We start from the raw sequence: 27998 nt of genomic DNA on the forward strand, positions 1-27998 counted from the left end.
AATCTCAATCCCATGAGAGAAAAAACAGGTTATAAACAGTTATTACCATGCACAATCCCCAATAGTGTAATACACATTTTGTGTGTTTACTACTGCTTTGAAGACAACAATTGACATTAGAGTATCTCATTCTGTCTTGTTTATTTATGATGTTATCCTTTTACATATCATATATTTTGTACTATCATTTTTCTTTGGTTTGTATATGTTTTACTGTGTATATTACATTTTGTTGTTAACCTCTCAACTCTTTTGCATGGTATCCCCATAACCTAACCCTTTACCTGCGCTATCACTATTACAGAAATATCTCATCTCATAAAGAAATGTAGAAAAAAATATCTGAAAGGTACCAAAATCTAATTTATAATGCTTAAATTGTGGATAAATACAAACTCTAAGTGTAGCAGTTTGTTTTAGTTTTTTTTTTCAAATCATACATTGTTTATTCTCTTTCACAGCAGCCCATTATGTTTCTGGGACGCAGTGGGCAGCCACATTACGGCGCTCCGGGGAGCTGATGGGGGTCAAGGGAGCCATTGTGTATTCGACAAATAAAGGTCTTAAAATAGTGGTGACTTGTCCATCGTGGGTTTTGAACCTGCCAACTCCCAAAGTCAAGTCTGCTCCTCTATCCTCTCGGCCGCATAGAGTCACTGTATGTTACAAAAGAATCACACATTGCAACAAGCTGCTTTGACAAAGTTGGGAAAATACGTGAATTGAAAATCCATATAATTTATGAACGTGCAGGTCCTCCAACATAAAGTACAATCAGTAGTAGCTCACGGCAATATGAAGGCGGGTGATTTGCTGTGGTGACCCCAGAATGTAGATGTATATCACATGTATGAACCTGAACATAAAAGCAGTCTTTAACGAAACATTAAAAAAAAAAAAGCATAATTTCAAAAAAAAAGTGCAGGTTCACTCTGGACACGTCAGTCTGTCATGGAGCAACCACTGTCCGAGAGAAACAGACACACATGTTCACACATATTTTACTCCCAACTTCACCATTACGTTACACAATTCCATGCATGTTTTTGGACTGTGAGAAGAACATGCAAACCCCACACACCAAACCTGATCTTAAACCCATGACATGTCTTGCTATGAAGCTAAAGTGCTCATCACTACACCTAGTGGTTTATTCAAGACTACCAAACCCAAGAATGAGTCTTAAACCAAGACCAGAGCATCACAAGCCTGGCATGTCAAGGCCAAGACTTTTAATTGGCCGAGACAGCGTGTAAACCAAGACCAGAGCTTCCTAAGACCCAGACCAGATCAATACCTTAAGAGGCCGAGAGGGAGTCAAGACCAACACCAGAGCATCCCAAGACAGAGGTCAAAACCAAGACATGAAAATGTGATCTCAGGACTAAGACCACTCTCCAGCACATTAACGACGCACCAAATATAATATTTTGAAGAGCTGTACTTCCGATTTGAATGACTTGGCTAAAAGCTAATTCTTAAAGATTTAGAAACATATTCAAAACATTTCTGGAGGTTTGTAATAAATGTAACTTCACACTGGGACGCGTGCCTCTGTTTGAATGAAGCGAGCGGATGTGATTCTCATCTGGCACTGGACGTGAGAACGTGTGAGAATGGCAGTGTTGCTGAAGGGCTGGGCATTTATGAATAAGGAGATCCTGGGAGTTGTGCGTCATCCCATTGGCTCGCTCCTCCGCAGTGTGCCGGCCTCCTACCTCCCCTCCGGCCGCCGCACAGACGCGCCGTGACGGGGAAGGGAAGGGGAAGACTCTCCTCCTCGCCGCGGATCTCCTCCTCTTCTCTCGGCTCCCGCAGGCACCGGGCAGGTCTTGACCTCCATAGCCCACCCCCCGCCCCTCTGCAGCGTTTGTCTATTCGGTCTGCTTTCTGTGCAGCAGTGAGGAGGAGGAGGAGGAGGAGGAGGAAGAAGAGGAGGAGGATTTCTCTGCTGTGGATGTGGGGAGGAGCCAGTGCGCGCTTCTACGCTGCAAAGAGAAGGCGCCGAGCGGAGAAGGTAAGATACCGTTTACGTAATGTGAATTATTGTGTGCTTTATCTGCAGCCCGGAACAGACTTCTCATGCACAATCAGACTGTTTTATATTTATATTTTTTTTTCTTGTCCGTCTCGGATACGTGCAGGAGGTGAAGATGAATGCGTATTAACCATGCCACTCCCTGCAATAGCACAACTGATGCCCTGATCAGACCTCTTACAGCAATAACATCATGTGACAATCACTTTAAATTAACGTCAAAAATATATAATTCACCATTACTATCTGTGCGATTCCAGCGCCCGTCATGTAATCCACAGGCCCGTGGTTTGTGTTTGATTGGAGACATTGAGGTAAACACATGGAGCAGTGCAGCAGACTCCAGGCTTTCCACAACAATACACTGATCTCCCGGCAAGCGTATCATTTACAAGGTGACTGTCGAGCATCATGCAGCGGACCAAACGCGCGCAGAGGTCAGTGAGACTGCGCGTCACATGGTGGCTGCACAAAGTGGATATTTTGGTCGGGGATGCCGCGGAGCGCAGGTCGAGGGTTGTGCGTGCAGGCTGAGGTCACTCTCATGCCTCCAAAGCCCGCATTGCTGATGTGGGCATGTGTCCAGTGTACGGAGATTCAACAGCGTGTATCATCAGGTTTCCCTCAAACATCAGGCTGGAAACTGACCTTTTTGTTTTGGGGTTTTTTTTTTGCACAGCAACAGCCTGGTAACAGGTGGCGCGTAATCATCGAAAAAGCCTCCAAAGTGAGGCGCAGAATTCATCAAAATGTCTTTTTTTTTTTTTTAATTTTTATTTAAATAATCATTATTTCGGGTTTTAAAGGAGAGGAAGCTGGTTTGACAGTCTGGATTGTGCAATAATCCCATCGGTCATTTCCATTTGATCTGTTATCACGACGCAGACTGCCACAGTCCTAGAGGGTGTCAAACATGTGACCCGCTGGCCAGAAGCGGCCCGTCAATGGATCCATTCTGGCCGGCATGTTGATGTTGAGGGGAGAGCAAGCACCCTCGCTGTTAGAGAAGAAGCATTAGTACCGAATACTCACGGGAAAGGTGAAGTTGTAAAAACATGAAAGCATAAAGTTGCAGAAATAACATTCCCTGAGAACCAGCAGGTACCGTGGGAGAGAAAAGGATTTTCTTTAAGCTGATTTGCTAAATTAAAGTTGAAATTAAAAGTGAAATTACAAGATGCAAACCGACGAAATTGTTTCTGGACATTTCACTGCAATCTGCACAAGGACGTATCTTTAGGAATTAGATATTGGACATTCTGCCTATATTTTCTGAAAGTTAGGCTTGTCTAGTCTATGTATGTTAAATGATATTGCCCTTAAAAAATTAAGATTAATATAATAATGTGCTACTTGATCTCAGATTTGACTGTGTCCCCTGACCTAAGACCCCATGTACACGACAATGTTTTCAAATAATATTCTAATACTATAGTTGAGTAACCCGTAATAACAATCCACTGACTTCGTCTGTCCATCCTTGTCATTGGTGAAGTTTTTAGAGGATTGTTCTCTGTTTATATGGTTTAATGACAAAACCAACCAACAGCACCCACTAGTTCTCCAACATGAGCTCCTACATGGTTTTCACAGCGTTGGCGTGTAAATGCGAAACTTTTCTGAAATGGAAACGCAAAACCGATTCGTTTTCACTTGAGCCGTTGTCGTGCAAATGGGGCCTGTGATCAGGTTGCAACCTCATCCTGGTGTGTCATGGCTTCGCTCGTCGCAGAATATTGAGGGATAAATTCAGATTTCAGGAGCAACTTATAAATAAACTGCATTACGACCAAACGGCAACAAGAAACGGTGAAGCGCTCACTGCTCAACACAGCCTGTGTTAATTCCCAAAAACACCCGGATTGTTCCGTTCATCATTGTTTGACCTTTACTGCCTTTGTAAACTTCATGTCTCATTTTGAAAACACAGGCTTTTGTGTTTGAAGTCTCAAAGCCTAAGAGAGCTTATGTGAGATAACTCTACTGGTGTGTGGTTTTTTTTTTTTTCAGTTTCTGTAAGGCTTGTTTCAAAGCTTCACAGCTTTGTGAACACCGAGCAGGATGCTCCCGGAGCATTCAGGGTTTAAGCCATATTCAGGAACCATCGGCTTGTGTGATATAAAGCAGCAGCTTCAGATTATGAACTTGAATTTTTGGACAGAATTAGTCAAATACTCTTTTTCTTTTGCGAGTTTAGCATTTTACGTAGGAAACTGCTGGAGTGCGCGTTGATTTTGTTGTCAGATTAAAGCTGGTGTGAGTCAGCGTGTTGAATCATGTCATTAGACAAGAGTACAAGACTCCAGCCAGTGCAATTATGTAATGATGTCCAACCACACTCTTGGCTCAAGGCTCAGGTTTCTCTTTGCCTGTTGGAAATGAATTAAAAATGTGCGTGCGCTGCCGTGAATTAAGGCCAAGGTGTGTGGTTGAGGCTCTTGTTTTTGTGTCCTCTGGCAGTTGATGGCGCGTGGCAGGAGCGCTTGGTGTCACTTTCTTTCAAATCCGAAAAAGATCCGGAGAAAGTTCCAATAACCTGAATACGGTGAATCCCCACCTCCTCCTCCTCTGAAACCTTTTCTCCAAATTGGCTTTTATCATGTTTTCCTTGTTTACTTTGTCAATAATAAACAGGATCATGACGAAAAAGACATTAAACCTTTATACCATTCAAATACTTGGAATGTGAGAGTTCCGGTACTGGTGTGATTAAGAGATATTTAAAGTGTGAATAAATAAGCGCCAGTTGCATCAATTTGTTAAAAAGCATTCAACTGATCAAAATGAATGAAAAAAAGTCGCCATTTCAACATAAAAACTCCCTAAATTGGATCCATTTCTAACTAGATGTTGGAAATGATCGAGTATATACTATTTAGTACGATGTAATATTTGCATAATTGCAAAATAACACTAAACATGACTTCCTAGAAACATTTGATATATGGTTTTAAAGTTTGTTATATCAATCAAACACACTTACATACAGGAAGTCATTCTTTACCTTAGGATTTGGCACCAAACTCATTTATTTTTTATTTTTTTTACTAGATTCTGTTTCTTCGTCTTTTTTTTTATTTAACTTGACTGAGTGTGTCTCTGTGTTTACATCGTGATGGACGGGCGACCTGTCCAGGGTGCGGCCTGCCTTCACGTCTCATGATTTAGAAATGTGTCGACATTAGGAATAATTGACAAACTATTCTGATCATAATATGAACCACAATGTCTTTGAGTTCCAGCTACATGTGACCAAATGTTTTATTTCTTTGAAGATGTAAGAAGTGTAATAAAAATTAACTGTGATCTGTGAGGCGTAAAGCACACGGTGATCTGAGGCAGGTTTTTCATGTGTTGTTAAAGGATAGTTCAATAAATGTGAACTTTTTAATGGTATGTTAGCACTTTGTCACACTAAAACAACAACAGAGTTATAGAGTTCTATATATTATAATACTAGTGCTCACCGGTTCGGCCCACTTGGGATCAAATTGCACTGTGTATGTGTATGTGAAGCAAAATGTGTTTGATATTCCTGCTATAGAAGCTGTACAAGCAGATGGACCCGAGATACTGTCGTTACCAAATATGGATACTTTCCAAAGAAAAGGCTATCGTTCAAGAAATCATAACAAAATAAACTGGTCAAGAAGAGGAAGTAAAGTCAGATTATATCAGTTGCAGTCAGATGAAGAGCAGAGAGTCAATCTTCACGGGATTTTATTTCACAAAATAGAAGTAGGTTATTTTTCTTCTGAAAATTCCAGTCCATAGACGGACTGCCTCATGTAGGACTCTGGTCAACATGAGTTATTTTCTCCATTAGCTCTGTTATTCTCAGAAGAACACCGCGTTTTTTAAATATGTCATTGCATGTTATGATTCACGGTTCAGTTTACTCTTGTGCAAAATACACAACTTGCTGAATACTTAGAGCTTCAGCACAGATATTCAGGGTCCTTAAAATCTGATATTTAGGTTGGATGCAGGTATAAAGTGATTCAGATGTTTGTTTTCCTGCATTGAGAAAAGTTCTTAGGGAGATTTTGTATTTAATCTTTAATTCTTTGTTATCCTTCAATGTACCTTATGAATCTAAATTCCCTTAAAGACTGAAAATGTTCATCCTTTGTGACCAAGAGGTTACAAGAACACAAAAATATTATCAACAGTGTCAAAGCCCTGCTGCAAAAAGGGGAGGGGAAAACCTTCAGGTGTTTGTTACGTCTCAGAAAGTTTCTTACTCTAATATTCACACACACAATCACGTCTTTTGACACTCATTCACATTATACCTTCCCTTGTTCCTAATACAAGTAAATCTACAAATAAATCCACATTTACACTTGAAGCTGTCCTCAAATGACATGTTCTGAATCACATCGAGGTGTAAAGACACACAGAGACACGCTCAAGATGAAATAAATCATCACCTGAGGATGCACTCCTGCATTTGTAGGAACACCATGAATGACATTAAAGCCAACAAAATTCTGCTTTTCTCTGCACAGTCAGAGAAGCAGTAATGTTTATCCTTCACCTTCAAGTACCGAAGTGTATCTTAAATTGTTCTGCCGATAGATTTGACATTTTGTTTTCCTCAGCAGTCTTGGGTTACGGTAACCAGAGACTGGCACCACAGTGTTTCTGGAGCAGTGAGTGTGACTGACGCTGCTATCATTGTATCTCTCTATAGTAGCACTTCATTATGTAACCGAACTTGATGTAGTGGCTTCTACCTTTCTCCATTTCATCCGGTTTCTTGCGCTCTGGCGCTTTGGAGGGTTTGATATCCAAAGAATTCAAAATAGGCCCTCAAGCATTTTGAATTTTTAAACATTTTGAATTTTTTAGGTTGCGAGTCACATGGCGGTGTAGTGGTTGAACCCTCACTTTATCAGATCAGTGCTGGCCTTCTCTGTGTGTGGGTGTATTTTTTTCCTCAGGGTACTTTGGTTTACTCCCACAGTCCTCGAAAAAAGTTGTTTGTGTTTGACTATTAACTAAATTGCCTGTGTGAACGTGGGTATTTATGTAAGTTTTTATTAAGCAGTATAAAAGATGGCTGCTCATTATGTTTGTGTCATAGCCACTGATGACAGAGGAGCAGACGGCATGATCCTTATCACGTGTTTGCACGTGCCTCATAATGTAGGTAAAATGTGTGCTTGTATCTGATGCGTGTGATGGATGGATGATCTGATCAAGCTCATCGTGAGGATTTACAACAATTCAAAGATGCTCTGCACTGACTTTCAGCAGGAGCTGAACTTAAAAGTTCATGACAAAGAGGATGTTCAGTCCTTTACTACAAAGCCTATTGTGTTTATATTTGGATGTGAATGATTTCCAGTTTTATCATGTACTTTTGAGAATATTTTATTTCCTGTCGAAAGGACGTTTTGAACAATCTGATTGCATGCATATGGTCTAAGTCACTACTTTCTGATCTCTTTATCTTTGCCTCATGTCCTCACAGTGGCAATTTGTCTACGTCGTTGGGCATTAAATTGTGTTTTCTAATTGCTCGGTTATCTTGTCTTGTCAAGGAGCCCAACAAGCCCTGGCTGCAAACCACCGAGAGATATAATTGAGATGCACTGCAGTATGCATGTGTATCTTCATATGAGTGCAACGTGGATACAAAATGTTCCTGGTGTGCAAAAGGATCTCTTTTAAGTGTGTTATGTGTGTGCTTTTGATGTCTTCATGTGTGGGAATTATTTCTATAAATAGAGGGAGAGTTGCTTGTGCTTGTGGTCCGACCCTGTTGAGGATGGATGTTAATTTAAGAGGATTGTTAGAGCAGAACCGAGATATAGCTAATGCTTTTATTTTATTTTTTTTCATGCAGGAGAATTCTGTTATATACAAAAACTTCAGATGTTTTTTTTTTGGGGGGGGGGGATTCTGCATTTGAAGTCAGTATTTGAGAAAAGTATTGTTTGGACTAACTGCTGAGAGAAAACTCTGTTTTCAGACTTCTGAATGAATACACCTGAACTCCTACTGCTTTCAACTCAGTTTTTGGAGAAGGTGCCCCTCAGTGAACAGACCAGCCTGGAAGTCCTTTCAGGACTCTTTTTGACTGACATACAAGCTCTCGACAGCAGAGAAGAAATGGGGGGAAAAAAAGGGAAGATAAAGCCGTCTGCATTTCGCCTCTTACTCCTATACCCATATTTTTCCTTGAGCAAAACGACAGAGGAAAGCGAAAAAAAACTTGCATGTAAAATATAAACACTAATCATTATGTTTTGGTGCCAAATTCCAAGCGGACAAGAATGTCTTTTCCTTCACTCCTAAATTATCATATATAATGATGTGCTGCAGCGAGAGGAGACTGCTACTCATGTCGATTTCGACATCTCCACATGACTGAAATATAAATACAACTCCAACTCCCCGACTCCATCAGGTTAGGTACTGCAGTGTTACATAAATCCCGACTCTTTGTGCGTCTCTGTTAAAAGATTGATGGGGCATGTAGACCCTCAACCTTGTATCGCCTTTCCGAACATTGAAATTGATTTAATGACTCATAAAAATACAACAAATATCTTTGAAAGATGCTGGAGTTGCCTTATCCTCTGTTACAGAGTTACTTAATAATATTGTGGATTTCGAAATGAATAATGATCTATAATTATTATGACATTTTAAGCCATTTGCCATGGTCTGATTTGACGTAGTGCCATGGAGACAGCTATTTTAATTGGTCTGGGGTTTTGTGAATCACCTCATGCTCTCTTTGCTCTCCGGGCCTGATTATGAAAGCTCGCTGCTGCCTAATGGAGGCAGAATGAGTTGTCTGTGCTGTCTATCACCTCCGCTCCTCTGCCTCACCCTCCCCGGCCTCCCAGTATTTTCTGTCAAACTAGTCAGGACTCTTTCTTCTCCACTGCTCTTTGTGTCTCATGGCTGTGACCTTATTGCTCATGTCTGAGCGTACGAGGCGAGCGGCCCGTGTAGCAGCGATCTGAACTTCCTCCTTTCTGCTTGGAATGTAAATGACTCTCAGGGGATTTCAGGATACGTTTCAGGAACAAAATGACACAGTTAAGTTTTGGTACTCCTGTTTTGACGGACTGTTGAAGGTCAAATTTTAAAATTAGTTCCTGTTATTTAGCTTTTACCGGCACCACATGTCATTTCTGTCTCACAGACTTAGTGCACTATAATTGCTTATAATGCTGAATTAATGGGGCGTGTTTTGCAGCAAAAAGCTATTCAAAGCTTTGTTAATGACTTTGTAATTACCTTTGCCAACACAATTTGACCGAGAAGGTTATGTTTTCATCTTTGTGTACGTATTTATTTATTTAGTGCTTTGTATGTATGTATTTTACCAACCTTTCACAAAAACTATTAATCCAAATTGCATGAAATATTCAGAGATAATTTGTCATTATTGAAAGACCAGTCGATTAGATTTTGGGGTGTTAACAACTGACGGTTTCCGAATAAATCCCAAGAATTTGTGAAAAACAAATGTGGCGTTGGCAAAGGCGTGTGCTCTGCGTTTGAATGGTGCTCTATGAACATTTTTGCCTTGCCTTGCCTTAACATACTGTTTTGCTCGGCGTAAATCTGAGGCAAAGGTTTGTTAAATGTAGAGTTAGAAATTTGTTTAACAGAGAGGGTTTTTCTACACTACGTGTCTATTTGGATGCCAGCCTTAACCCAAGGAGGGAGCAGATCTTCTATAGGAACCCTTTGAAAACAAGTCTTTTTCTTAGGCTCCTCCTCAAACAAAGTTTTTGTGTGTGTGCGTCGAAACAGCATTAACATCTGAAATATGGAAAGTGGAGTGACAAAATGAGGCTTAAATAGCTTTGGTATTCATTTGGTTGGTGTTTGAGTTGTGTTTCATGTAAAAATGTGTTTTAAATGCTTGTAGCTGAACTTCTCTCTAATTCAACTTCTGCCAACTTGTATTTTTACACAATTGATGTATTGTTCTGTTTGCAGTAGAGATTTCCATTTGCCTAGTTTCCAACGCGAACTAAAGTTCAAAGAGAAATACCATCAACACTTAAATTTGATGCATATTAAATGCTTCAATTTCCTTATCTGTTCATATGAGTTCAAATTATTTTCCGATTAGACAGACAACAGGCACACTAGATCCTTGTGTTATGGGTTGAAAAAAATGTAACTTAAAGGCACACGTTGTAGAAGTGTTTATTTACATTAGGGTATAGAACACAATATTTCACTATATTTTGCAACAGAAGATATTATTGAAATTAGCTTTATGTTGAGATAGTAGTAATTTCCTGTTGTAATTTTAATTTTAATTTTTGTGAAAATATTGACATTGTCATCATGTATACTCTGTGCCACATTGAAGAAAACCTTGAAATTTTAAAAGAATATTGTGGTATTATTTCACAGATCCGACACACTCAAGATGGAATTGTACTGTATGTAGCCTCTGAATTAAATTTGTCTTTACATGCTAAACCAATGTCCATTCCTACTGTATTTGGTCCGGGATTATACAGTATATTTGCACTTTAGCGTCTTCTATTATCTCCTCTTGTCTCAAGCTGAGTAGCAACAGGCAAAGCGTCCACAAAAGATGAGAGAATCTCTGGATAAAAATCTTCTCAAACTCACATTGCAGTCCCATATTTAATTGGTACGTCAACCAAAAACGTCAGGTGAAAAAGGGGCTTTGTTTATATTTGGTAACAGGCCTACATCTGGCTCTGACTCGGGTCAAACGTGTTTGGCTGTGCTGATGTTTTCATATTTGCTCATGGACACATGCTGGCTGGTTGCCATGGGGAAAGCTCCACTTTCCTTGCATGGGGATGAACATTGAAGGAGCGAGATGTGGCAAAGCAGATGCTCATCTGCACTTAAGACATCATGCACTTTTACTGCAATAGCATTCATCTACTCTAAGATGAATTGCGATGCCTCATATCTGTATTTTCTACGGACAGCTTGTTCCATATGTGTACATTTCATACGCAACCATGATTAGATATTTTTGGACGTTTTGGTAAATCCATAAAGAGAAATGCCGAGAAAGACTATTGGATGCTTTACTGGGTTTGCAACACAAAGAAACTTTTAAATCAAAGTAAATAATCTTATATTGAAGAGAGCTATTGTTTTTTTTATCCTCATAAAGTATTAAAAACATAAGAAAAATAACCCAATAAAAATGGAAGTGTTGATAAGTTTGGAGAAGGTTTAATTTTGCTGAATTATATTCACTTTGTCATTTAAACTTTTACGTGACAAATCAGTGGGGAAAGATGTTTTACCTCGCTGACATCTTCCTCAGAGCGTCATCCGACATGTCTGTCGTGGGAAAAAGAAATAATATCATAAAGGTGTAATTTTAGTTTTATTTAATGATGTAATTTTGTTTCCAGGGCGAAGGACTGCTCGGATCACAGTGGAGGCTTCACATGAAGGGCAGCGGGGCAGCTCAGGACTGATTCACACCGTGAGCTACAGCAGAGGTGTATGAGAAAGACGATTGGAGAGAAGACTGAAGACGGACAGAGTGAATCACATGATTAGACCTCGGAAAGGCTCCAAATTAGTGATGTTCCCTTCAGGCTGGGATTACCTCCTCCCCATCTCTCCCGCTCTTCCTCCCTTACGCAGCAGAGCGGCCGTCCAACGCCAGGACTCTGAGCCCTGAGAGCTCAGCCTGCGCTCACCCACCCACACAAACACTCTCACACACACACACACACACACACACACACACACACACACACACACACACACACACACACACACACACACGCTTTGGCATACTGCTCATGGTCGTTGGCCTGTCCCCCTCAGCTGCTGCTCCTGTTGTAGTGTTAGACCATGAAGAGGCCCAAGCAGCAGACGGGGCCCCTGAGCTTCCTCAACTTCTTCAGTCGGAAGCCCAAATCGGAGCCGAGAACCGAGAGGCCCGTGGACGCCCGACCCAAAGAGGAGGTGGCCATCACGCTGACCCCGAGCGAGCATCCAGAGCAGGTTAGACAGACTCTTTTCTTTCTTTCTTTCAGAACATGAAGAGAGCCGAGGCTGTCGATCATTAACTCAGGATTTATCGCTCTCTGCTTGCTTTCTCCCCCTCACATACTGTTATAGCCCAAATCCATTACAATGTTTATTCAATTAATTGGAAATTTCTAGAAAGGATGTTGCCAAGAAACCAATCAAAGTACCCTAAACAGTACAATCCGCCTTTGTACACACTCGCTTTTGCATTGAGCAATAGGAGTTTTCCTTTCTCGAATCTGTTTCTGATCTGGCTCCTGCATGGAAGGATATTTTAGATGATTTGAAAGCACATGTTTGTATGTGGTGAGTCAGCGCGCTCTGTAATTGTTCTCAGGATCTCAATCGCACAGCAGAAGAGGTGGGAGAATCAAGATTTTCTGGAGCAGAAAGAGGAGAAGGAGGAGGCCCGCCGACATCGGCGGAGGCGGGCGAGAGTGGCGAGGCCACGGCCGATGGCGTGGGCGGGGCCAGCAGCGGCTCCACCGGCGTCCTGTCCCTTTCCTCCTCCAGCCAGGAGCAGCTGTTGGACGAGCACCTGGAGGAATGCCCACTGTGCCTGCTCAGTCAACCACGTTGCCACTTCCCGCGACTCACCTCCTGTTCCCACAGGGCATGCGCCGACTGCCTCCGTCAGTACCTGCGCATTGAGATATCAGAGAGCCGGGTGGGCATCGCATGCCCGCAGTGCCCAGAAACACTGGCGCCGCTGGATGTCCGTGCCATTCTGGATGACAGGGCACTGCTGGAGCGCTTTGAGGAGTACCAGCTGAGGCGTTTTCTGGCTTCTGATCCAGACACACGCTGGTGTCCTGCACCTGACTGCAGGTGAGAATTGAGCCGGAGGCGCCACCTGGGTACAAAGTGGTGTTTCAGTCCAGTGTTGAACATACTGGTGGAATTACAAAAAAAATGTCACTTCGATAAACATCTTTCTCGAAATCAAATCCACACATCTTTTATTATTCGCTGTAAGTAAAAGCGTTTGCACTGTAATCTGTCCTCGGCCTGCGCTACACCCTTCCACCAGATTGCCTGAAAAATCAGAGCAGCATTTCTTCTGTAATCCTACTGGGAGACAAACAAACATACCCTCCTTGATGTAGGCAATAATTAAAGGCCTTTCTTTACATATACGCAGTTTATTGCCCTCACAGTGAAAACAAAATTTAATGTTGCAGTCAGAATACAGGCTGCTCTGCATTGTGTAAACTTGCAAAATGCATTTTATTGACATCGTGTGTCACACAGTAGCAATTCAATATACTGTAATTACTGCGCCCAAATCCAACACAACATTATGACTGCCTTGTCACCCCACCACTGGCTGCGTGTTGTGGTTTTTACTGTCAGAGGAATTGCTTTTACTTTGAGATGATAAACTGTCATCATTAAGGTAAAAATTGTAAGTTCACACAGTGTGGGAGAGGAGTATGTGTTTTCCCAACATGTTTTATTTGAACTTTTGACAAGTTTTGCGTGATAAACAAAGCAAAGAAGGGCGAGGACATAAACTCACTTTGTATTTTATACCGTCAACTTGTCTTACCCAGCTTACCTTGAGATTTTGGGGCAACCAGAGCAGGCCCTACCCAATGTGGCTTCCTAGGTAATATTTTATAAGGCGCCCCCCTCCATTTTCACCATTGCCTTTAATTTATTTGAAAACACCCAATCGCATGCTTAACAGATTAGAAATTGCTAAAAAAAATTTAATGAATTTAGATACAATATAAATACCATTACCACAATATTTAAAATTCTGTAATGAATCAACATAAAACACTTTAGATAACCACATAATTTGCAACAATAACTCTAAAAGGCTACATTTACACTATGCAATAACTATATACTAAGCTAAATAAAATAACTATATTGAAAAGCTCTACAAAACCTCATTGGTATACAACTATATAGGGCTCTTCTGAGGTGGAGGGGACATTTTTAGATAATGTAAATATTTTAAATGTAATGAGGCTAATTTAAATGATGAAATTAACTTTTTTGCATGACAGGTGTTAAAAACACGACAGCTCCAGTCTGTATATAAAGATTGACCAGCTAATATTATTAAAATATTGGGAAGAAAAGTATTCATCCAAATGTGATATCTGACTGGGGTCTGATTTATTTCAGTCTCATCAAATGCTCATCGCTGGGTAACAGGATAGTGCTGCTGATGGGAAATCACAGAGTGCGCGTGGCGTGCACGCGTTTACTCCACATACAGGGTCTGCGTGGACGCACTTGGGGTCAGAACTCAGCAGAACACTGTCTCCCTGGACTGCCAATACTCGCATGCTGTTCATGATGAATTGAAGGGAGTAAAAATCAATACGGCACAGTGAATTAAATATGATAGGTGAAAAAAGACTGGAGTTAAGTGGGGAATAGAGAATTTTCTCGTTTTCTAAAATCACAAATAGTCCCACACACTAGAGCCTTTGAAGTATTTACTCATTATGTAAACCAGTTATTAACTGTTAGGATGTGTGTGTATTCCCATGTTCCCAAACATTCCTTGAGGTCTTAGTGACAGAAGCTTAGCAGGAGATTACTCTGGCTCCGAGGAAGTGTGACACTTTGTGTGTTTCTCTACTGTTTTGTGCAAACTAACACTTCTGTGTGTGCACTACATCATGCTTTTGCTTCATATTTGATGCTGCAGGTGGTTTTGAACAAAATGCAGTAAGAAGACCTTTTATTGTTGATTATGTTGCAGAAACACAATCTGCAAAGTGGATGATGAATTATTACTGTTTTTTGATGTATTTCATTGGCATATAAATATATTTTGTATGTGAATTTCATACAATTTCAATCAAAAACATTCTGTCAAAGAGGTAAAAGTGCATATAAAGTCTGGAAATTGTTTGTTGAGCTATTTATTGTGTCTTCACCATTGTCTAACTAAACAAATGTGAACGTGCTAACTTGCTCGCTCACTAAAGTACAGCAACCTCCAACAAAACATCTTGTTTTATCCTTGTTAAGATGATGAACAACGAGTAAGATTACAATATGTATTTTTTCCTGGAGAACTCAAAATCCATCTATCTTCTACATTATTCATTTGATGTGTAAAGGTCGCCATTCCATCACATGGCAAATATATTTCACTTCACACTTTAGTGTGATTTATGCACGAGCACTGCTGACTTTGTTGCTCAGCCGCAATGCTTTGACTCAGATCGGTTACATTCACTTAAGATCTGGTCTGACACGAATGTGAAATCACAGCAGCAGTGTAATTATCCTCTTAGAGGAGTGTGTGTGTGGCCCTCGGCCTGCTTGGGTCTGCCTTCCAGTCAAACCTGAAAACCCCACACAGGGATGGAAGGACCAGTGGTGGATCCTTTAAAGTGCGTCATCGCAGGAGAGCTGGAGCGCTCAGATCGCTCATGCTTACTTTCACATCCTTTTGATCATTAATCACACAATCTTTTGAGTATTGAAATTTATGTTAATATTACTTCAGAGCAGTGAGATTAGGTCCGCCGGCGTGCGCCTTCTTGTTCTCGTCATTATAATGAGCAGTGTAGTTGTTGCTTCCAACAGAAGCACTGCGTCTGAGCAAAACAGACACGAAGGAGATAAAGCAATAAATGTCAAGAGAGGTTGAAATAAATGTTTCTAAGAATACAAGGATACTTATACTTATGCACATTGTGATAAAGGACTAAATCATTATCAAGCAGTAGACTGGAAAAATTGTTAATAAAAAATATAATCAAAAGAGCCTTTTTTTGTAAGTTTGCCTATTCTTCAGAAACATGCAGTATAGGTTAGTTGCCCACAGTAGTGAATGTAAGTGCGTGACTATCTGTCTGTGTGTATTGCATTGTGATGGACGGGCCACCTGCCTATAGTAAGATAGAAAGATGCCCATACACAGTATACCGTTATCTTTATTCGTTTGAACCTTTTTGCTCCACTTCCCCAGTTACGCAGTGATCGCTTACGGCTGTGCAGAGTGTCCGAAGCTGAGCTGTGGCCGCGAGGGATGTGAGACAGAGTTCTGCTACCACTGTCGGCAGCTGTGGCACCCCAATCAGACCTGCGACCAGGCGCGGCGGCAGAGAGCCCGCCATACGTCAGGCGGCAACGACGCCTCCACGCTGTACGTCTTCAATGAAGAACCGGGTGGAGGTACGACCGGCAGCTACTGTTGAAAACACGACTGGTGACCAAATCGCTTGTATGGATACATTCTGAAGTTACAAGAGTAATAAAAACTCAGCGGAGAAGAATGAAACTTTTGCGACATTTTATAAAAAAAAAATATCACAGTCAAGTAAATACTTTTTTTTTTTTCAAAGAGATTTGAAAAACACAGTCGTGCTATTGGTATAATCAGTGTGCATGATGGTGCAGTCATGTGTTCATAAGTGCTTTTTTCTGGTACATTGAAAATCACTTTCATCAAGGACAATTCCTCATATTAGAAACATACTTGAGTCTAATTTCACTCTGGTGAATGTAATGTACACATTACATAAAGGATTAGAATACATAATTCAGAATTTAATACAAATAGTGAGACATCTATATGTTTTAATAGATATAACTGAAATATTTAAAGTTGTTTTTTTTGTTTATTCAGGCAAATAAAACTATACAGTATAGAAATACTTAACTGACAAAACTGGGCACTTTTTGACGATATTCCTTTTTTTTACATGCACCTATAACATAGCTTCAGAATTTTTTAATCTTACTAAATGTAGATTAACTGTAAGCTGAAGTTGATCAATAAACCTTGTAAATCATGTGGAGTCTCACGTGTCCGCCGTGTTGCAGATGCAGAGGAGATCAAAGCATGTCCTCGCTGTGGTGCCTACATCATGAAAACCAACGACGGCAGCTGTAACCGAATGAACTGTACTGTGTGTGCCTGCCAGTTTTGCTGGCTGTGTATGCAGGAGATCACCGACGTGCACTACCTCAGGTATCCTGCCGCCACATAAACACACACAGAGCAAACCCTCCACTCAACACCTTTTGATTCACACCGGTGAGATTCTTCTCAACTCGGAGAACAGTCAGTAAAGTGTAGAAACAGGGAGCAGTGGAGGCTTCAATATCTGAATTTGGTTTGTTTTTTTTCGTTTGAGTTATTATTTTCCTCACAACAGAGAGAGATGGTTCACATTAACACAATTGTGAAATCTGACACGAATTGGAACAAGAAACTAAAACCAATACCATAACAACCACAATTACATACAACATGTGGACACTAGGAAACAGGAGATGAGAACAGTAAACAGGGCAAAGCGCAAAACTAAACGACCGGTGCTGTAACAGATAACTTCTATCTGTTGATATCACAGGAAATTATCGAAGAACAACATTTTTTCTTTTTTTAATCAATGGCTGACTGCTTTCCCTTGTTCATTCATTCACCTGTTCAACTATTAAATGTTTGTGATTAATCAGAAATAGAATTACCACAGGTGCATTTAAAAGAAGTGAATGTACAATAATTGAGTAAGTTATTGTTTTGTCAGTTATTGCTACACTCGCTACAAGGAAACTTAACATTTTCAAGCATTTTAAAAATGAGAATTATTATGATCTCCGGTTAAAAGTATGTTGCTATGTTGAGATGCACTGTTTTTGATTTTCATGACTCATATACTATATATCAAAACGATGTAGTATAAAACAAAGTATATACAGATATTTCACTGTATCTGATTTTCATTTATTGGGCTTTCACACTAAAAGTAGAATATACAAAAGGATTAAAGCATCAGAACTTGATCCTTGGCTCAACACAATAAGGAATAATACTTTAAGGGCGAGTTTTGTGTGAATTGTAAAATACTTCACTTCATCCTGAAGATCTTACACTTCATAACAAGCTGCAATAAAATGAGAGTCTACACATTGAAACCAGGCTTTGGTCTGTAAAGCAATACTCATTCAGTGATGGGGGGGGGGGGGGGGGGGGGGAACCTGCCGGTCAGCAGGATTAACACATACATCATTGTTCAGTGGCTGCACCGGTTTAAACACTGTGTCTTGGCTTCTATTGATTTTTCCAGTAGCTGCTGACTTGTCATCAGTTATTCTGCTCCATTGGTCCTCCATATTTTCATGCTGCAGAATGTGCGGATTCCTCGGATTCAGAGAGTTTAATCGTTCTGCCGGCCGTTTTAGAGTCGCAGTGAATGAAATGTGCGAGTGGAGTGTGAACTATTTATGAATGCTTTGTCATTCACTGACTTCCTACGCTGTCTCCCTCGATCCCCTCGTGTCCCTGCTCCTCTCTCCTCACCACCGTCTGCCTTTCGTACCACAAATGACAAAGAGGCTCCATTGAGGGACAGAGCTTTTAGCTTCTCACTGCAAATCTGCCATTTCAAAGCAACAGAACACGGTCGTCTACATCACCATAAACCTCCCTCACTCAGGACCTTACAACCCCCAAAGGGACATTTTTTGCTGCGACACAAATTCATACTATGAGGAATAAAATGAACAAAATAACCTTCATGTACTTAATATTTTCTCTTCTGCTCCAGCAAGTTGTTAGTTGCCTCTCACAGGAAAGTGTAAATAAATTAAATGCGCATATGACTAATCATTGTAAATAGTTAGGACAGAAGTGGAATGATAAAAATGTGTGGTTATTTAGTTTGGATAACAGTGTAAAGACTGAGACAGTCCACTGATGTTTCATGTTGTTCGCAGATGTTTCACTCCATTGTTCCACAGTGCTTCATGTCTGCACCAGATGTGGTTAGAAGCTGGGATGATCATGTTTTTGTGATCACGTGGAATGATTCTAAATATGTTTGTATGAATGTACACGTGATGTTTGCGTCCCAGAATAAAGTTTATCTCAAACCAACACAATATAAATTAAAATTGTCACCTCATAATGCCTCTGCATGGAAAGTGAAGAGCTCACTTCAGTCAGAAGGATCCATTGTTTTATTCAGTTCATTTACTTATTTTCTCTAAAGCTCGCAGTCTTCACTGATTTCCCCTGGTGTGGCTTTCAGTCCCTCAGGTTGCACATTCTGGGGGAAGAAGCCATGGTCTCAAACCCGCAAGGTATTGTGGCAGGTGGGCATGCTGCTCGGAGCGCCGGTGGTCATCTCCCTCATCGCGGGCATCGCCATCCCAGTCATCATTGTAGGAATACCAATCTACATGGGCCGCAAGGTCAGTCACTGTTAGGTCTATCAGTGTTTTCATTCAAGAGTTGAGGATGTTTGTGTAGTGTAGTGGCGAGCTTCACAAAGGCAATATCCCCGGTTTGAGTCTGGGCTTGGAGAGTTTTTCTTGTTACGCTGGTTTCCTCCCGCAGTCCAAAAACATGCATTTGCAGTGAAGTGTTCACTTTAAATTGTCTGTAGATCAGAGGCGTCGGCCCGCAGGCCAGAAACAGCCCGCCAGGTGAAATTTCAAGAGATGTGAGAAATTGTGACAGTAATTACGTTATTTTTATTTGACCATCAAGGGTATAACTTAATTTTTTTTCCCACTTTAGACTGTATTATGTGGTGAATCATTTCAGGTGATCGGGAGAAGAAGAAATGTGTCTCCATTAAAGATACATTTCTAGATTTTGACAAGTTATTGTGATCATAAAATGAACTAGTCAACTATATTTTGGAGTTCCAGCTACATGTGACCGAATGTTTTATGTCTTTGAAGATGTAAATATCCACTGTGATCTGGAAGTTGTCAACCACATGGTGATCTGAGGCAAAATATTATTGAAATTGCAGTTCTTTCATTAAAATTTCATGTGTTTGAAAGAGACCGTTCATTAAATGTGAATTTCTTAATGATATATACATTTTTTTTGTGGCACAAAAACAAAGACAGAGATTTAAAGTAGTTGTTATTCAGAGATTATAATGCTATGATTTATAGGTCCAGTCCACTTTACATCAAATTGAGTGTGACTCTCTACTTGTCTGTGTTTGTCCTGTGATGGACTGGCGACTGTGTGGACCGCCTCTAGTAAAGTAGGATAAAGTGACGTAGAAGCTGGATGGATAGATAGATCCTCCTCTACTTTATACCGAACATGGAATCATGTTAATCGTTTTGCAGTATTTGTTTACTAACCTCAGTGAGTTTTGTTTCCTTTAGATTGTATCTAAAACATTATATAAATTTTCATTTAACCAGTGACACAACCTTTAAATTGAATCATCATCAGAAACTAATAACGATTAGAACCAAAACTTCAAAATGTCACTGGTTGTAAAGGCTTGAATACACACTTTTAGAGGACACGTATAAGTGGTTGTAAAAATGGGAAACATCGAGCAACAAATGATGTTTCCAGTGTGTAATCATTGCTTTGTTTATGACCCTGCAGGTCCATGGCCGTTGTAAGAAAAACAATATCTCAGGAAGTAAGCACTACTTGACGGTGGCGAGCGGGGTGATGATGTCAGTGTTTGTGTCGCCGGTCATAGCAGCTGTCACTGTGGGTGAGGAACAAACAAAAACACAACATCTTCTTTCCTGCACACTACAGTGCAAAATGGGCTTATTCTACATTACTATTAAAAACTGCATTTGTTATGAATTCAGATTAATACTTGTCAGCAGTTCAGGTCTGACACTAAACAACTCTTATAAGAAAGTAAAGTGAAGTATGCTCATTTGTGTTTGGCACTAATTACATGTAGTTTATCACTTTTTTCCACACGATATACATTTTTTGAGTCATTAAGGCTCAAGTTGCAGTACAACAGTGGAGGAAGACTGTCGGGGAACCTCTTCATAATGTTTTAGACTTAAAAATGAGGATATGATTGATGTTTTGTGACGGAAAAAAATGATCCAGACAAAGAAGAGTATCTGATCTCTCTGCTTTTGTTGTATCTGTCATGTTTACACAGAAATAGTTGCCAGTGTTACCTCCTGTAACACCCCAGCACGTTTATTTTTACACCTCCAGCTTTTCACAAATGTAGTGTGACTTTTAACCAAAGAGTTTGGAGTCGCTTCTGTTAACCTTTTCACAAAGCCGTTTCATCCTGCTTGTGATCATTTACAGAAGCTAAAGTTGAATTGCTCTCGACAGAACTCACAGCATGAAAGTAACAACACTTATTTCCCAGCTTGTGAAGTGAATCTTTTAATAAACCACTAGATCTGAACTTGCATCTGATTTCATCTGCATAAACAGTCAGGTTACCGGCACAGAAAAAACAAAACAAAGCAGGAATAATTTGACACGTATTCTGTTTTATGGGGGACGATGTAAGTTCTTGCAGACCCTAAATCCAGCCATAACCCATGGGTTAGTGTGCCATCCGGTGAACAAGGAATTAAACACACACATACAGGACTTGCACACGCACACACTTTGTTCACAGCTGTGACAGAACTCCTTAAGGCTTTAGCAGCTTCCCAGATTCACCACAACCGTCTCTGTTGTAGTACATCTCACACACATTTAGCTACATCACACACCTTCCTCTCACCACCCACCCCTGTATATACCACCCTGCCTACACCTCCATCACTACACAGTTTTCTTTGTCACTCTCATTTCAGTCAGCTTCTCTCTTCTGCCATATGTTTTTATTCTTCTACATTGTGAACTCACTGATCAACAATTTATTACCGTATTTTTTTTCTTAGCTTTTTTTTTTCTTATTTTGCTGTCGTGGCTCCCTTTCTTGTCTTGCAGACACACACACACACACACACACACACACACACACACACACACACACACACACACACACACACACACACACACACACACACACACACACACACACACACACACACACACACACACACACACACTGGCTGGCAGACTCGTCCTCCTGCCCTGATTTCACCCTGTAGCTGCATCTCAGTCCCGCTGTGTTAATGATGTCCCTTTGTTTGGTTGGCACTCTGCTTTGTGTTCCTAAATTCCTATCTTGGTAACAAGTTGCATAATCACAGAGCATAGAGAGACTGCGGATCACCAAGATGGAGGGGTTCAGTGCACTTTAGTCAAGGTTATGAAGGGTAAACTAGTGACAAATCAAAGATATTAAAATCTCATGTGAATTTTGCTATGTTCTGATGATTAAATAGTTTTGTCCAAATTATTCAACTCCAGTTTGTGCAGCTCCTTACAGTGACAATGCAGCAGGAGGAGCTCCCCCTTGTGTTAGTTTTGGGATGCTATGGTAATAGTGTAGAATTTAGTAAGAAAAAGCAGTTTATCTTAAAAGTGACTGAGAGTATTGAGGAATATGTGTGATTGGATGTGTAATATTAGGTCTGTGACTCATTTAGCTTATAGGCTATGTTGCAGCGATGCCTAGTTTTAATTCGTGAGTCTAATTATTTATTCATACTAACAGAAAAAAACCCAAAAAGGTCTTTCCTGGTGGTGCATCAAATTTAATCCTGACCTTGAGTATATGTAACCGAGTAAAAACTATTGATCTCTACTGCACTAATGACAATAACTTACTGTGATGACCCTCTGTAAAGAAGCGAGCAGCTGAAGAGCAACTTTATTAAAACCATTTCGATATGTTTGGAAAATGCATTTGTACACAAATATAGTCACCTTGGTTTCCTTAATCTTCTACTGCATTTTTTTTTAAAAGGGAAAAAAATATTGCATGTCACTTATTGAATACTTGAGGGCTTCTAATCAGATAAAAAATTATAAAAGCCACTAAAAACACCAAGGTTTTTCACAAACAGGTATGTTACAAAAATCTTTATTTCTTAAAAAAACAACAAAAAAAAACACCCCTAACAACCACTAAAGTTAACTAGACTATTTATAGCCATAATCTACTAATCCATATGGACCTTCAGGAAGCAGCTGCTTTCATATGTAAAATACGTATCCAAACATTTCTATCGTCTCAGAGCAAAATCTGCATGACGAATGAAAAAGACACAGTTTTAGTGTAAAACATATGTAAACCATTGTATATGCTTCTTTACCTGTTTGTGCATCCCCACGTGCATTCTGAAGTTATTTCTATTTAACAATGTAGAAAAGTAGTTTCAATCTTAAGTTTTGTGTCACATGCAGCTTTGCTTCCAGAAATATCTAAACCTCCGACACAACCGAAACATATTCCACGACATTTAAAAAAATATATAATAGGCATAAAAAAAAATCAAAAAAATCAAAAGGGACAGTGTCATGGTCAAAATGTGGTGTATAGGGTTAAGTATTCTCCCTTCATTAATTCAGTGACCAAAGTATAAGAAAAATCCCCCCCCCCCCCCATGTAATGCAGTCGAGCTTAACACATTGTGATGTATTATTTGACTTTATAGATACTTCTCTGATTTCTTTCAGGTGTGGGTGTGCCGTTAATGCTGACTTATGTCTATGGGGTCGTTCCCATGTCGCTCTGTAGGAACGGGTGGTGTCGGCCGCAGGGTGAACCTCCTGAAACACAGAAAATCCAACTGGAAGACTTAGCCAGCTGTGAGTGCACCAATCATTCGTTGTGTGGTCAAAACCGAATATCTTGCGGTTTTCACAGTGCTCTTTTCAAGAGTGCTTGAGTGTGATTCTCTGTTTGTATTTCGACCCGATCTGATTACGTTTCAACTTCTCTTATAGATCTTCTATTCTCTCATGTAGTCAGTGATCACTGGACGGGTCAGAATAACTCCACGCTCAGCGACACCAGCGTTCAGGAGGTCAGAGTCAGTGTGCAGGAAGTGGGCGTCCTTCCCAGCACTAGCACCACTCCTCCGGAGCTCGAGAGATACGTGGCACTGGATGACGCCACAAAACGCCATGGACACACCCAGCAGGACAGCCAGTCTGACTGCGAGGTGGTTACAGTGCCTGACAGCAAGCCTGAAGAGACACAAGTGCTTCCTTTGAGGTAAATGGTGCCCCGAGGGGTTTAAAACCGTATTTCAGTGCAGATCTATCTTCATCTTAATTTTGATTAATAATATAAATTTTTCAAATTGTGTTTTAAATCAATTGTTAATCAGCTAATCTTACGAGCATTAAAAGCATATTTGCCAGTAACACAAAGTTTATAAATATTACATATTACAAAATGTTGATATCAATGCAGAGAAACATGTGGTTTTAATGTAGTATATCACATAAAAAAACACATAAAATGGAATGTACCTCAAAATGCTACTCATTACAGTCATTTCTAATATCCACCTATGAGGATCAACATAATGCAAAGTCTAATGAAAAGATAAACTTAATCCAAGATCAGTAATTAATGGATTGAGGTTCTTTTATTAACTGACCACGTGAATGTAAATGTAAATGTCAATGACCACAAGTCAGATATAGTCAAGTATTTCTCCAACACGCTTCACTGTGGTGCCATTTCATTTTCATTTTATTTGTTTATTTCAAATTTAATAATTAAAAACACTCCCCGCAACAAACCTTCCAATCCAACAGTCTGAATGAAAATTAGAAGAGAATCAGTCTTCTGATATCCGCCCGTTTGTTACCTCACAATCACTTTACATCAGTCTATTATTTTTGTTAATGTCCAACTTTCTAAATATTTGCAGTTTTGCATATATCTTTGTGCATTCCTGTACAATATTTACAATATAAAAAGATACAAAACCAGCATTTTCATGTTTGTCCAAATCAAAATACCTTTTTTAACATTGTAGTTTTTATGTGTTTCTTGAATGCCAGGAGAGTTCCTGATTCTTTTACGTGCGTTCCATAAACTAACTCCTGTCACTGTGACAGTTCCATTGTTTTGGAATTCAACCTGTTATTTTTTTTTTTAAAGATGTCTGTTCCTTTCAAATTATAGTGACTTTCTCTTTTTTCAAACCTTTCTTGGATGTTCTTTGGCAATATTTTACTGTTGGCTTTAAACAAAACCTGAAGAATATGATAATCAACTATATCATAAAATTTGAGTGACTTACATTTGATAAATAGTGGGTTTGATGGATCTCTATATCTTATATTTTATACTGTTTTCAGAGCCCTTTTTTTTTTTAAATGAACAGTGGCTGTGTATAGGTTTTACAGGTCGAGCCCCAAATTTCCACGCAGTAAGTTAGATATGGTAGAATCATTGTGTTATATAAAGTGAGTAAAGAAGACTTATTAGAGAAAATCTGACTTTATGTAACACCACTATGGATTTAGCTATTTTTCCTTTATGATGCGCAGGTCTGCAATATTTACAAAGGGCCATCAGTCTGAAAGTTTGTATAAAAACTGCTGCAACTACAAAGTTTAAAGTGGAAAAATAGTTATTTAAAAACAAAAACAAATCCAGATGCAGCCCCCATCCTTTATCTTTATAGCTCCTTAAATGATTGAAGAAAAATGTATAAATCATTTGTTTCAACATTTATCCGATTTATCCTGTAATTATTATAAATGATTAACAATGTAATCAAAAACTTTGTACATTTACAAACTACCTCCTTTAGATCCTGGATCCTGGATCCTGTGAGTATAAACTCAGACAAATAAACAATGTAAAGGTCAGAGCAGAAGACCTGGCTCTTATTGCTCTCCTCTCTTTTCATTATTTTTGCTGTATGATGGAGTTTATTGTTTCACATTGATCCCCGGGGGTTTGGATGTAGATATTTTGCACAGTGTTGTATACTGACATAAGTCTTACGTGTCTATTGTTGCCACAGGGAAGGAACTAATATCGAGGTCCGGGTTGAAATTGAGACCCATCACAGAGGCGCCCGCCAGTCCAGCCTAAGTAGCATCCTGTCTAGCCGAAGCTTGTCGGTGGAGTCACTGGGACACTCGCAGTCCCAGTCCCAAGACCACCTGTGTGCCTCAGGAGTGGAGAGACGAGAGGGGGGCGGAGCCAAGCAGGAAGGGAGGGAGAAACCAGGAGGGGAAGCAGGAGACGAAGGGACAGTCTTCCCAGTCTTCGAAATAGACGGTGTATGAGGTCCTTCATTGCAGGTTTTGTACTTGGTTGGAGATTATGCCAGGCTCCGTGGAAACAGATTATAAACTGGATCAAGACCAAGGCCTCCGCCTGCTTCCAAGATGGGCCCTCTCTCACCAGATGCCTTCTAGCTCCACCCTCTAAGGAAGATGCGGGTTAAAGAGAGCAAATGAAAAATATGAGCGTGAGTGTGTGTGTGAATGAGACAAATAGCATGACATAAACACTTGGAGGGCTAAAAACTTTAAGGGAAGTGAGGCAGGAGAGCATGTGAGCTGACTTGTTCAGTCAACCTTTTTCCTCGTTGTCCTCTCTGAAACCACCTTACGATCCCTCCATTATGGATCTTTTCATGAAGTCCTCTCTTTATCTGGCTCGTCTTTTTTAGTGACCTCACTTCCCCCCCATCGATTATCCTTTACAAATAAAGAGATCACTGTAAGCATGATTTGTTTCTGGGGGTTGACAGAGAATCGTGACTGTCTTATCAGTGAGTGAATACAAAGGGTTTCCTTCTCCATGCTGTGATTCGGGAAGCAATTTTCTACCTGAAGGAGTACGTTCAGTATTTTAAAATGCAGTGTTCACACCTGAGTTTGACTATTTTACCCAGATGATGCATGCTGCACTTTTTGATGACTCTTTTGTGACAGAAATCCAGTCGAAAATTACATCAGGAAAGGTTCACGCCTGTAACTGCTGTTCTCTGATGGAGTCGAAGGTGCTCTGTGACTACGTGGCAGTGATGGTTTGAATTGACCCGAGGGCTTATAAATACCACGAATCCTAACCTGTACACAGATACACAGTCTTCCGTAGAAACACTGTGGGGACGGAGTTGCTGCATTGTTTTAGAGCAGCTTCTGGCCTTAACAGAGCTTTTTCCTTTTAATCTGAGGACGCTATACTTTTCTCCAGTATAGGAGAACATGGCCGCAACACTCCGCTGTTTTGTAAGGAGTTCTGAAAGCATGAATCTAACAAATCGTTGTGTATCCAGAGTAACACATTAAAACGTACAGACACATTCAACCTTCCACAGCAGTCAGTGTAGTTGCAGTAGTGTGTGCCGCCAAGAGCATTAAACATAAACTGAAGATGCCCTCAAAATGATCACAGAGCACCAAAATGACAAACAGCAGCATGCCACCCACAGGCTCAAACTGTAATAACCCCTCGCTGATGATTTGTGAGAAATACATGACTATTACAGTACATGCACTGCTTAGCTTCCTGAGTGTGAAATACTGATGTGAACTTGGACTTGACATGGTAACCTGCAACGGGTTGTGGAAAGTAAGTGAATAAAGATTTCACCATGAAGGACAGAACATATTTCCCTCTGTGTCTCAGAATTTATTTTCTTTCCTGTGGTGAAGAGCAATAGATCTGTTTTCTAAAACTCTATGTGCATCTATAGACTGTCCCGTCATCTATCTTCTATACTTCACCCAGACTATGGTCATTATGAGCAGCATCATGTGGGTGAAATGCAGGATGCATCCTCACTTGGTCATCAGTACACACACACACACACACACACACACACACACACACACACACACACACACACACACACACACACACACACACACACACACACACACACACACACACACACACACACACCAATGGCCAGTAAAATACATTCCATATACAGTAGTCTATCACAGGGCAAATACAGAGACATACACGCTCACACATTGGGGCAGTTTATTGTCACCAATTAACCTCACATGGCGAGGCGAGAGCACTAACCACTGTGCCAGCCCTCTTATTATGTCAGGACATTGGCAGTTACTGTGTGGCTTTAAAGGAATGATATGATTATTTTTAATGCAATATATATTATTAAAGAAAACCTGCACTCGTGATGCCCTTCCATTGATAACCATGTATTGTTATATGTTTTTTGCAAACTAACCAGTGAGGCTCAATCTTTCTAGTCTGGCAAAGAAAGCATCTACTTTGTCCTCAGTTCAAAGAAAGTTATGGCAGATTAAACGCTATGTCTAATAAAGGTTGCAACTATTGCTAAT

At 40.2% G+C, this 27998-nt stretch overlaps 1 protein-coding gene across 4 annotated transcripts; it reads left to right on the forward strand.

Moving 5' to 3' along the window:
* Nucleotides 1-1972: 1972 nt before the first annotated feature.
* LOC308126141 (E3 ubiquitin-protein ligase RNF19A) lies at nucleotides 1973-27298 on the forward strand. 4 transcript variants are annotated; one of them, XM_080490297.1, is made up of 10 exons: nucleotides 1973-2017; nucleotides 11431-12034; nucleotides 12399-12889; nucleotides 16008-16213; nucleotides 16865-17012; nucleotides 19078-19240; nucleotides 20412-20526; nucleotides 23376-23507; nucleotides 23646-23916; nucleotides 25691-27298. In XM_080490297.1, the coding sequence occupies exons 2-10, from the start codon at nucleotides 11882-11884 to the stop codon at nucleotides 25956-25958; spliced, it is 1947 nt and encodes a 648-aa protein (XP_080346423.1). In that variant the 5' UTR covers nucleotides 1973-2017; nucleotides 11431-11881; the 3' UTR covers nucleotides 25959-27298. The 4 variants fall into 4 exon arrangements, with proteins under 4 accessions (XP_080346423.1, XP_080346425.1, XP_080346424.1 ...); XM_080490299.1 differs by having other exon boundaries at nucleotides 1988-2017; nucleotides 16871-17012; XM_080490298.1 differs by lacking the exon at nucleotides 1973-2017 and adding an exon at nucleotides 8939-9096.
* The last annotated feature ends 700 nt before the right edge of the window (nucleotides 27299-27998 follow it).

Source organism: Lipophrys pholis, assembly GCF_963383615.2.
Source record: "Lipophrys pholis genome assembly, chromosome: 21".
NCBI classification, from domain to species: domain Eukaryota; kingdom Metazoa; phylum Chordata; class Actinopteri; order Blenniiformes; family Blenniidae; genus Lipophrys; species Lipophrys pholis.

What these genes read in the sequence shown, in the direction of transcription:
- LOC308126141 (XM_080490297.1), top strand. Translation starts at nt 11,882, where the DNA reads ATGAAGAGGCCCAAGCAGCAGACGGGGCCCCTGAGCTTCCTCAACTTC. An exon ending in CAATGAAGAACCGGGTGGAG is followed by an intron (nt 16,214 to 16,864) that starts GTACGACCGGCA and finishes GCCGTGTTGCAG; the next exon opens with ATGCAGAGGAGATCAAAGCA. An exon ending in ACACAAGTGCTTCCTTTGAG is followed by an intron (nt 23,917 to 25,690) that starts GTAAATGGTGCC and finishes TTGTTGCCACAG; the next exon opens with GGAAGGAACTAATATCGAGG.